The sequence below is a fragment of the Squalius cephalus genome, assembly GCF_949319135.1.
Source record: "Squalius cephalus genome assembly, chromosome: 7".
Classification (NCBI taxonomy): domain Eukaryota; kingdom Metazoa; phylum Chordata; class Actinopteri; order Cypriniformes; family Leuciscidae; genus Squalius; species Squalius cephalus.
The window spans coordinates 47,525,606-47,538,032 of NC_137128.1; the positions used below are offsets into that span (position 1 = coordinate 47,525,606).

A 12,427-nucleotide genomic window follows, 5' to 3' on the forward strand; every position below is an offset into this window, starting at 1 on the left:
ATTTTATGTAGTATAATGCGCATATGATGGTTTCGAATCTGCCCTCGTTATATTTTATTCGAGCATTCGTGTTTGTATGGAATCCATTGTTTGACCTAGTTTGAAGCAGCGTGCTCGCGCTGACCCAGATTTAGTGTTTTATTAAACAAAACGCAGGATGAATATTGAAATAACCGATTGATTATCTATTTTAAACGGACAATATGCGCTTCCCGCCATTTTATTTATTCATTATTTCAATTTTTATCGCCAGGCCGCTGTGAGTCATAAATATGCGGATTTTTTTGTACTTTTACATGAGCAGATCTAAACTGCATTTTAACTCTTTTGTGCTATATTCGTGTGTTTTTAGCTCAGAATGTCTGACGAAGGAAAGCTGTTTATCGGCGGATTGAGTTTCGACACAACCGAACAGTCGCTAGAAGACGCCTTCTCCAAATATGGCGTCATCACCAACGGTAAGCCCCGCCCTCTCGCCAATCACAGCGCCTCTCTGCGCCCGCGCTGTTTTTGATTGGCTCGTGTGCTTTCTGTGATTTACATAAGTGGCTCATTATCATATTTGTCTCTCTTCAGTTCATGTGGCCCGAAACAGAGAAACCAACAAATCCCGAGGATTCGGCTTTGTGACTTTTGAGAATCCAGATGATGCGAAGGATGCGCTGGAAGGAATGAATGGAAAGGTTAGTTACTGAGACGCTTCTAGATCTGACTTGCACTGGAGCACAACAGTTGATTCAACGTAAAAACCAGAAGTGTTTCTCATTAGATTGTAACAACTCCATTTTGCTTCAACCATCTTTTTTGCATTTTCAAATTATTATTTAAAAAAAATCATGTTTAACAGTGGAAGTAAAAAAAAATACCCATAATGCAGTGCAGAAAAATACACCAATCATAGTTGAAATGATGGGTAAAAAGGTGTATCCATTTTCTGTTCCTCCAAGTATTTGTGTACTTAATTTTGGTGTTAGGGTTAGTTGACATTAGACCACAACAACTAATGCAAAAGTGAAACTTTTTTTTTTTTAACCTTAGATGACAAAAATTAACAGTCCGCAGCAATTAAACTTTTTATTTTTATTTTTTTTAACGTTAGACTGCAACAATTAAAAAAAAATGCTGTTAGACTGCAACAATGAAACTTTTATTACCCATAATGCTGTGCAGATTTTCGCCAGAGTTGAAATGATGGGTAAAATGTCATCTACTTTCTGTTCATCCAAGTATTTGTGTCGGCTACTTTTGATTTTTGGCATTAAGCCTCAATGAAACGTTTTTGACAATTAAATTTGTTGTTTTTTGGATATTAGGCCACAACAAAAGTTTGATTACCCATAATGCTGTGCAGAATTTCCTTTATTTCAACTTATTTTAAAATAAACATGGAAGTTGTGAAAAACTACATTACCCATAATGCTGTGCAGAAAACTTCAATCAGAGTGGAAATGATGGGTACATGTCTTATCCACTTTGTTCCTCCGTGTATTTGTGTACTAACGCCCTCTCTGTGTTGCATGATCAGTCGGTGGATGGGCGTACGATCCGTGTGGATGAGGCCGGGAAGGGTGGCGGCGGAGGAGGCGGCCGGTCCGGTGGAGGATCCTACAGAGGAGGAGGAGGGGGAAGAGGAGGTGGGGGTTTCTTCAGGGGAGGCCGAGGAAGAGGAGGTTCGAGAGGTGCTGATCTCTCACAGTGTACGAGTGCTGTGGCATGTTCTCAAAGCTGCGTGTGTTAATGTCTTGCTCTCTGAAGGCGGAGGCGGTTACGGCGGTGGAGACCGCGGTTACGGCAGTAGCGACCGCAGTTACGGCGGCGGAGACCGAAGCTACAGCGGCGGATACAAGAGTGGAGGAGGAGGAGGGGGATACTCCTCTGGGGGGGGCGGTGGAGGAGGCTACAACAGGGACAGGTGAGGTGTGTGTGTTTCATCATTATACTACACAGGTGGAGCTGTACTGTCAGATGACTGATGTGCTGAACTAATGTCTTTTTCACAGATTGCAATGAAACGCTTTTTGATGTTGGACTGCAACACACAAACTACTTCTGGTGTTAGGCAGCAACAATTAAACTTTGACATTAGATTCCACAATTAATAGTTTTTGACGTTAGGCCGCCACAATTAATAGTTTTAGACGTTAGTCTGCCACAATTAATAGTTTTAGACGTTAGGCCGCCACAATTAATAGTTTTTGACGTTAGGCCGCCACAATTAAACGTTTTTAGACGTTAGTCTGCCACAATTAATAGTTTTTGACGGTAGTCTGCCACAATTAAACGTTTTTAGACGGTAGTCTGCCACAATTAAACGTTTTTGACGTTAGGCCGCCACAATTAATAGTTTTTGACGTTAGGCCGCCACAATTAATAGTTTTTGACGTTAGGCCGCCACAATTAAACGTTTTTGACGTTAGGCCGCCACAATTAATAGTTTTTGACGTTAGGCCGCCACAATTAATAGTTTTAGACGTTAGGCCGCCACAATTAATAGTTTTTGACGTTAGGCCGCCACAATTAAACGTTTTTAGACGTTAGGCCGCCACAATTAAACGTTTTTAGACGGTAGGCCGCCACAATTAATAGTTTTTGACGTTAGGCCGCCACAATTAATAGTTTTAGACGTTAGGCCGCCACAATTAATAGTTTTTGACGTTAGACTGCCACAATTAATAGTTTTTGACGTTAGGCTGCCACAATTAATAGTTTTTAGACGTTAGGCCGCCACAATTAATAGTTTTTAGACGTTAGGCCGCCACAATTAAACGTTTTTAGACGTTAGTCTGCCACAATTAATAGTTTTTGACGGTAGGCCGCCACAATTAATAGTTTTAGACGTTAGTCTGCCACAATTAATAGTTTTTGACGTTAGGCCGCCACAATTAATAGTTTTTGATGGTAGGCCGCCACAATTAAACGTTTTTAGACGTTAGTCTGCCACAATTAATAGTTTTTGACGTTAGACTGCCACAATTAATAGTTTTTGACGTTAGGCTGCCACAATTAATAGTTTTTAGACGTTAGGCCGCCACAATTAATAGTTTTTAGACGTTAGGCCGCCACAATTAATAGTTTTTAGACGTTAGTCTGCCACAATTAATAGTTTTTGACGTTAGGCCGCCACAATTAAACGTTTTTAGACGTTAGTCTGCCACAATTAATAGTTTTTGACGTTAGGCCGCCACAATTAATAGTTTTTGATGGTAGGCCGCCACAATTAAACGTTTTTAGACGTTAGTCTGCCACAATTAATAGTTTTTGACGGTAGGCCGCCACAATTAATAGTTTTAGACGTTAGGCCGCCACAATTAATAGTTTTTGACGTTAGGCCGCCACAATTAAACGTTTTTAGACGTTAGTCTGCCACAATTAATAGTTTTTGACGTTAGACTGCCACAATTAATAGTTTTTGACGTTAGGCTGCCACAATTAATAGTTTTTAGACGTTAGGCCGCCACAATTAATAGTTTTTAGACGTTAGGCCGCCACAATTAAACGTTTTTGACGTTAGGCCGCCACAATTAATAGTTTTTGACGTTTGGCCGCCACAATTAAACGTTTTTAGACGGTAGGCCGCCACAATTAATAGTTTTTGACGTTAGTCTGCCACAATTAAACGTTTTAGACGTTAGGCTGCCACAATTAAACGTTTTTAGACGTTAGTCTGCCACAATTAATAGTTTTTGACGTTAGGCCGCCACAATTAATAGTTTTTGACGTTAGGCCGCCACAATTAAACGTTTTTGACGGTAGGCTGCCACAATTAAACGTTTTTGACGTTAGGCCGCCACAATTAATAGTTTTTGACGTTAGACTGCCACAATTAATAGTTTTTGACGTTAGGCTGCCACAATTAAACGTTTTAGACGTTAGTCTGCCACAATTAAACGTTTTTAGACGTTAGTCTGCCACAATTAATAGTTTTTGACGTTAGGCCGCCACAATTAAACGTTTTTGACGTTAGGCCGCCACAATTAATAGTTTTTGACGGTAGGCCGCCACAATTAATAGTTTTTGACGTTAGGCCGCCACAATTAGTTTTTGACGTTAGGCCGCCACAATTAATAGTTTTTGACGTTAGACTGCCACAATTAATAGTTTTTGACGTTAGACTGCCACAATTAATAGTTTTTGACGGTAGGCCGCCACAATTAATAGTTTTTGACGTTAGGCTGCCACAATTAATAGTTTTTGACCTTAGGCCGCCACAATTAATAGTTTTTAGACGTTAGGCCGCCACAATTAATAGTTTTTGACGTTAGGCCGCCACAATTAATAGTTTTTGACGTTAGGCCGCCACAATTAAACGTTTTTGACGTTAGGCCGCCACAATTAATAGTTTTAGACGGTAGGCCGCCACAATTAAACGTTTTTAGACGGTAGGCCGCCACAATTAATAGTTTTTGACGTTAGGCTGCCACAATTAAACGTTTTAGACGGTAGGCCGCCACAATTAATAGTTTTAGACGTTAGGCTGCCACAATTAAACGTTTTTAGACGGTAGGCCGCCACAATTAATAGTTTTTGACGTTAGGCTGCCACAATTAATAGTTTTTGACGGTAGGCCGCCACAATTAAACGTTTTTAGACGTTAGGCCGCCACAATTAATAGTTTTTGACGTTAGGCCGCCACAATTAATAGTTTTTAGACGTTAGGCCGCCACAATTAATAGTTTTTGACGTTAGGCTGCCACAATTAATAGTTTTTGACGTTAGGCTGCCACAATTAATAGTTTTTGACGTTAGGCTGCCACAATTAATAGTTTTTGACGTTAGGCCGCCACAATTAATAGTTTTTGACGTTAGGCCGCCACAATTAATAGTTTTTGACGTTTGGCCGCCACAATTAAACGTTTTTAGACGGTAGGCCGCCACAATTAATAGTTTTTGACGTTAGTCTGCCACAATTAAACGTTTTAGACGTTAGGCTGCCACAATTAAACGTTTTTAGACGTTAGTCTGCCACAATTAATAGTTTTTGACGTTAGGCCGCCACAATTAATAGTTTTTGACGTTAGGCCGCCACAATTAAACGTTTTTGACGGTAGGCTGCCACAATTAAACGTTTTTGACGTTAGGCCGCCACAATTAATAGTTTTTGACGTTAGACTGCCACAATTAATAGTTTTTGACGTTAGGCTGCCACAATTAAACGTTTTAGACGTTAGTCTGCCACAATTAAACGTTTTTAGACGTTAGTCTGCCACAATTAATAGTTTTTGACGTTAGGCCGCCACAATTAAACGTTTTTGACGTTAGGCCGCCACAATTAATAGTTTTTGACGGTAGGCCGCCACAATTAATAGTTTTTGACGTTAGGCCGCCACAATTAGTTTTTGACGTTAGGCCGCCACAATTAATAGTTTTTGACGTTAGACTGCCACAATTAATAGTTTTTGACGTTAGACTGCCACAATTAATAGTTTTTGACGGTAGGCCGCCACAATTAATAGTTTTTGACGTTAGGCTGCCACAATTAATAGTTTTTGACCTTAGGCCGCCACAATTAATAGTTTTTAGACGTTAGGCCGCCACAATTAATAGTTTTTGACGTTAGGCCGCCACAATTAATAGTTTTTGACGTTAGGCTGCCACAATTAAACGTTTTTGACGTTAGGCCGCCACAATTAATAGTTTTAGACGGTAGGCCGCCACAATTAAACGTTTTTAGACGGTAGGCCGCCACAATTAATAGTTTTTGACGTTAGGCTGCCACAATTAAACGTTTTAGACGGTAGGCCGCCACAATTAATAGTTTTAGACGTTAGGCTGCCACAATTAAACGTTTTTAGACGGTAGGCCGCCACAATTAATAGTTTTTGACGTTAGGCTGCCACAATTAATAGTTTTTGACGGTAGGCCGCCACAATTAAACGTTTTTAGACGTTAGGCCGCCACAATTAATAGTTTTTGACGTTAGGCCGCCACAATTAATAGTTTTTAGACGTTAGGCCGCCACAATTAATAGTTTTTGACGTTAGGCTGCCACAATTAATAGTTTTTGACGTTAGGCTGCCACAATTAATAGTTTTTGACGTTAGGCTGCCACAATTAATAGTTTTTGACGTTAGGCCGCCACAATTAATAGTTTTTGACGTTAGGCCGCCACAATTAATAGTTTTTAGTCGTTAGGCCGCCACAATTAATAGTTTTTGACGTTAGGCCGCCACAATTAATAGTTTTAGACGGTAGGCCGCCACAATTAAACGTTTTTAGACGGTAGGCCGCCACAATTAATAGTTTTTGACGTTAGGCTGCCACAATTAAACGTTTTAGACGGTAGGCCGCCACAATTAATAGTTTTTGACGTTAGGCTGCCACAATTAAACGTTTTAGACGGTAGGCCGCCACAATTAATAGTTTTAGACGTTAGGCTGCCACAATTAAACGTTTTAGACGGTAGGCCGCCACAATTAAACGTTTTTAGACGGTAGGCAGCCACAATTAATAGTTTTTGACGTTAGGCTGCCACAATTAAACGTTTTTAGACGGTAGGCCGCCACAATTAATAGTTTTTGACGTTAGGCTGCCACAATTAAACGTTTTTAGACGTTAGTCTGCCACAATTAATAGTTTTTGACGTTAGGCCGCCACAATTAAACGTTTTTAGACGTTAGTCTGCCACAATTAATAGTTTTTGATGTTAGGCCGCCACAATTAATAGTTTTTGACGTTAGTCTGCCACAATTAATAGTTTTTGACGTTAGGCTGCCACAATTAATAGTTTTTGACGTTAGGCTGCCACAATTAATAGTTTTTGATGTTAGGCCGCCACAATTAATAGTTTTTGACGTTAGGCCGCCACAATTAATAGTTTTTGACGTTAGGCCGCCACAATTAATAGTTTTTGACGTTAGGCTGCCACAATTAATAGTTTTTGATGTTAGGCCGCCACAATTAATAGCTTTTGACGTTAGGCCGCCACAATTAATAGCTTTTAGACGTTAGTCTGCCACAATTAATAGTTTTTGACGTTAGGCCGCCACAATTAATAGCTTTTAGACGGTAGTCTGCCACAATTAAACGTTTTTTGACGTTAGGCCGCCACAATTAATAGTTTTTGACGTTAGGCTGCCACAATTAATAGTTTTTGACGTTAGGCTGCCACAATTAATAGTTTTTAGACGTTAGGCCGCCACAATTAATAGTTTTTGACGTTAGGCTGCCACAATTAATAGTTTTTGACGTTAGACTGCCACAATTAATAGTTTTTGACGTTAGGCCGCCACAATTAATAGTTTTTAGACGTTAGGCCGCCACAATTAATAGTTTTTGACGGTAGGCTGCCACAATTAATAGTTTTTGATGGTAGGCCGCCACAATTAAACGTTTTTTGACGTTAGGCCGCCACAATTAAGTTTTTGACGTTAGGCTGCCACAATTAATAGTTTTTGATGTTAGGCCGCCACAATTAATAGTTTTTAGACGTTAGGCCGCCACAATTAATAGTTTTTGATGTTAGGCCGCCACAATTAATAGTTTTTGACGGTAGGCTGCCACAATTAATAGTTTTTGATGGTAGGCCGCCACAATTAATAGTTTTTGATGTTAGGCCGCCACAATTAATAGTTTTTGACGTTAGGCCGCCACAATTAAACGTTTTTAGACGTTAGGCCGCCACAATTAATAGTTTTTGATGTTAGGCCGCCACAATTAATAGTTTTTGACGGTAGGCTGCCACAATTAATAGTTTTTGATGGTAGGCCGCCACAATTAATAGTTTTTGATGTTAGGCCGCCACAATTAATAGTTTTTGACGTTAGGCTGCCACAATTAATAGTTTTTGATGGTAGGCTGCCACAATTAATAGTTTTTGATGTTAGGCCGCCACAATTAATAGTTTTTGACGGTAGGCTGCCACAATTAATAGTTTTTGACGTTAGGCCGCCACAATTAAACGTTTTTAGACGTTAGTCTGCCACAATTAATAGTTTTTGACGTTAGGCTGCCACAATTAATAGTTTTTGACGTTAGGCTGCCACAATTAATAGTTTTTGATGTTAGGCCGCCACAATTAATAGTTTTTAGACGTTAGGCCGCCACAATTAATAGTTTTTGACGTTAGGCCGCCACAATTAATAGTTTTTGACGTTAGGCCGCCACAATTAAATGTTTAGACGTTAGGCCGCCACAATTAATAGTTTTTGACGTTAGGCCGCCACAATTAAATGTTTAGACGTTAGGCCGCCACAATTAATAGTTTTTGACGTTAGGCCGCCACAATTAGTTTTTGACGTTAGGCCGCCACAATTAGTTTTTGACGTTAGGCCGCCACAATTAATAGTTTTTGACGTTAGGCCGCCACAATTAAATGTTTAGACGTTAGGCCGCCACAATTAATAGTTTTTGACGTTAGGCCGCCACAATTAAACGTTTTTAGACGTTAGGCCGCCACAATTAAACGTTTTTAGACGTTAGGCCGCCACAATTAATAGCTTTTAGCCGTTCGTCCGCCACAATTAAACGTTTTTGATGTTTGGCCGCAACAGTTAATATTTTTTTGATGTTAGGCCGCCACAATTAAACGTTTTAGCCGTTAGGCCGCCACAATTAAATGTTTTGAGCCGTTTGGCCGCCACAATTAATAGTTTTTTGATGTTAGACAGCCACAATTAATAGTTTTTTGATGTTAAGCCGGCACAATTAACAGTTTTTGACGTTAGGCCGAACATTTTTGACGTTAGGTAGATTGAAAATGTTTAATTGTTGCAGTCTACCATCAAAAACGTTGAGGAATGAAACATGCATTGACATTAGACTGCAATACTTGGACTGAAAGTTTAGTTTTTCACGCTAGACTGCAACAATTAAATACATTTTTTTACATTAGACTGCAAGAAGCAGTGCAGTATGTCAGCATAAAAAAAAAAATTCTAATTCAGTCCAGCTGAAGTTACTGTCTGTCTGCATTTCTCACGCGTGTGTGTTTGTCTGTGTGCAGGAGTTCCAGTTACGGCGATCGAGGCGGCTCTTACAGAGATAGCTATGATAGCTATGGTACGTATTAGCTTCTTCGCCTCTACAATCCCCATACGAGCATGTCGCCGCAGACTGGTAAAACAGGCTTTTCTTGAGTTTCTACAACCGGGGTGGATTAGTCAAGTCACTTCTACTTGTTTTGTTTTTTTTTTTTCCCTCTTTTTTTACATGGATTAATAAAACAAATGCTTTAATGCCACAATTTTCAATTTGGATCTCAATCTCCATGACAAGTAATCAAAAAAAAAAAAACCCAAAATGACTCATCCGATCATCTCCATTGGAGGAACGGTTGCTCATTCTCCGGACTGCTCGAAACGACCCTGTTTTCATGTCTTTGCTCTGGTTGGTTAGCTAGCGGGATTTTGTGTCTTAAACCTGTTGAGATTCTTCAGTGTCTTGATGTGTGATACTTCCTCCTCAGCTGTACACGAGTAAAACCCAAGACCCGACACGACACTGGCCGAGCGTTTCTAAAGACTCATGGATCTATTCTTGGATTTGTTTTGTAGCTGTTCTCCCTGTTTCTGTTCTGTTCTTGTACTTTTAAGAAAAAGGCCGTTTCTGTTCATCAAGCCGTGAACGAACGAATGTGTTCACGTGTCACGAAGAGCGCCGACTGGTTCCTCCACCTTGATAAACGTTATATTTGACCAATCTCCACTGTCACTGTGGGTCCCTGTGCTTTACGGGGAGAGTGTGTTTGCTCAACGAAAGCCTCTGTTAATTCCATTACTGTTCCAGTAGATCTAGTCTCTCATTAAGAGGACGGCTCCTTTTGTTACTTTTGCTAAGCCAGGCATTGATTTGTCCATGTCCAGTTTCCAAAAAGTGAATTCCTTTCAGCCTGGTGTCCGTCGCTGCTGTTCTCGAGGGTCTCTGCTCGACGCCTGCATTTTAATCATGGACTCTTGACTAACATATATCCAATATTTACTTGAAAGAGAACCAGAAATTGTTAACAGTACACTCCAGAACTGGGGAAATCCTTGTGCTCTTGTTTTTTCTTTGTATCAGAATTTGACTCACTTTTGTTTTTATTCTCTTTTTTTTTTTTTTTTTGTTGCTCTTCAATTGTGGCTTCATGGAGCCTATTAAACGAAACGATTTGTTCAAACGCTTTGAATTCTGTTGTTGCCTTTCAAAAGAATCTACAAGTCAAGATGGGAAAGAACATGAGGTTCATAAAAGAGTCCAGTTTACCATAATCAGGGAAGCTGCATTAAACTGAGTTCTGCTCTTGATTTCACCATTAAAATATCTTCAATTATAGCTGAATTTAATAATTTAGTGCACACACTCGGTGTATTAGCAAATGTAGCTGATTTAAATGCAGAGAATTAAATGTTTGCTTTGAGTGTGCTGAAAATATACAGAGTAATAAGAATTATTAAATTGTAGCTTATTAAAATTGAATGCTCGGCTACTATTAGTATAACATACTATGTCATTGTTATGCTTTCAAAATAAAAATTGTAGTTGAATTAAAGTTTTACTGAATTTAATAGTTTAGCACATGCTGTTAGTCGTGCATTAAAAATATAAGTAACTAGCAGATTTAAATGCAGAGAATTGGTCAAATTGAATATTTTTAGCTAGCTCATTCCTAAAGCAGAAATTAAGAGTTTTGTAGCTATTTAAAATTTAGCACTAGTTTTCTTTAATTTATGCTTTCTGCATTAAATTTAAAGTGTAGCTGAATTTAATATCTTAGCGCTCGTTCTAATTACTGTATCTCTTAGTCATGCATTCAAAATAAGTAAATGTATCTTATTTAAATGCTGAGAATGAATTAAATGACTTGAATGTATACAGAGTAATGAAAAATAATTAAATTGTAGCTTTTTTAAATATTGAATTTAATATTTTTAGTGCAAGTGCTTGTTCTAATATATCTGTTAGTTGTGCATTTAAAAATAAGTAAATGTTGCCTATTAAAATGCAGAGAATCTTTAATATTGAATATAATTCGGCACGCTTATTTTCATTACTGTATTTTTTGTTTTTCATTCTGAATTTAAAAATCTACATTATAACTAAACTGCACAATTGTAATGCAAAAACAAAAGTTACAGTAATTGGAATGAGTGTATGTGCCTTTTATTAAAAATAAATAATTATGCAATATGCTTTTCTTTATTTTGGGTGAGGGTTGTTAATTGTCAGTGTCACAAAGGAAGAGCGTATGAAACAGCCCCGAATATGATCATCATAAGGGTTATGAGTTTAACTAGTTGATCATCCGGAAGCACATGATCTCTTTAAAGATGAAGATTAATAGATGCTTAAACCAAAGAGAGTTTTTAATGTCACTTTCATGACTCAAACCATGTTAATGTAGTGTAATAGTTCAGCCAGCCCAGAGTCTGAGCCCTGATCGGGTTCATTAAAGGTTCTCCGGGGAACTCTGGGTGTGAGCTGAGCTTAGCGCTAACATGCTAGTCTGATGAGTGTGTTCCACCCAATGCTCGGCTGAACCCAAGCGCTCTGCTCCTGTAAAGCCTCATGCCGGATCTCCTTCCGAAGCGAAGCCCGAGCGCTCAGTAGTGTGTGAGGTAACCTTCCTTTGCTCATGTTCATGTGTAATGTTCTTCAGCTGCGTCTCGTGGTGCCGTAGACCTGATCCCGGGACGTTAAACCACTCACTCAGTGCTTCAGTGTACACACACACACACACTCATACACACACACTCACTCACACACACACAGCTCAATTTGTGAAACTTTACCTTAGCTCTGAGTTTAGCACTGCAGACTAAAGCTTGTTTTAACGTGCGAGTCCTGCGTTCGAGGGTTAATTCTCTTCCTTTGGTTTTATCCAGGTTAGTCTCTGACCGTTTAGAAGAAGGTCGAGGCCGTCGAGCGGTGTTTTTCCCCGAGAGGAACGGGTGAGGTTCGTATTACACTTCTTTAACATCTTATCAAATGTAGAGTATAACAGTAGAGTCTGATCTGAGTGTCTTCTGGTTTCAGGATCCAGATGATGAAGATGATGATGAGGAGTTGCTGCTGTGATTAAGGAGATGAAGTGTTTAAATGTGCACTAATCAGGGTTTCTGCGGGTCTTTAACTCTTCGTTTGCCCGTACACAACTCAAGGCCTGAAGACGGTCTTAAATACGAGCAGAACGTCTTAACTTTATAAAGTCACGGCATCAAAAACATTAATATCTTCCTCAGTATTTTCGTCCTGTTTTCCAAAACAACTTTAAATCAAGATACACTTACTCGGGATGCAAATGTAAAACGTCTCATCTTGTAAAACTGAACAAGAACAAGTTATGAAAATGGGTCCATCCGCTCTTTTAATCATAAACTTGCTACATTTTGACCACTTTAGCAGAAAAACGATACATTTACTGGAGATACAAAATGACAGAATATTAAGAAACTTGAGACATTTGCACTTGAAAACTCTGGGAGATCGTGAAAATAAGATGTTTTTGTGC

The 12,427-nt window shown here is 39.1% G+C and overlaps 1 protein-coding gene across 6 annotated transcripts in view; it reads left to right on the forward strand.

The window, feature by feature from the left end:
• The window catches only part of cirbpa (cold inducible RNA binding protein a), a 10,449-nt gene extending 350 nt beyond the window's left edge, over window positions 1–10,099 (forward strand). Inside the window, exons 2-7 of one of the 6 annotated variants that reach the window (XR_013821806.1) lie at window positions 353–458; window positions 577–683; window positions 1,526–1,679; window positions 1,756–1,917; window positions 8,942–8,997; window positions 9,404–10,099. Coding sequence is in view for 3 of the 6 variants with exons in the window: in XM_079876804.1 (XP_079732930.1) it covers window positions 359–458; window positions 577–683; window positions 1,526–1,679; window positions 1,756–1,912; window positions 8,942–8,997; window positions 9,404–9,417 (588 nt within the window). In the remaining 3 variants the exon portion in view is untranslated. The remainder of the gene's footprint in view (window positions 1–352; window positions 459–576; window positions 684–1,525; window positions 1,680–1,755; window positions 1,918–8,941; window positions 8,998–9,403) is intronic. The other 5 variants (XR_013821807.1, XR_013821808.1, XM_079876804.1 and 2 more) reach the window with 5 other exon arrangements.
• The last annotated feature ends 2,328 nt before the right edge of the window (window positions 10,100–12,427 follow it).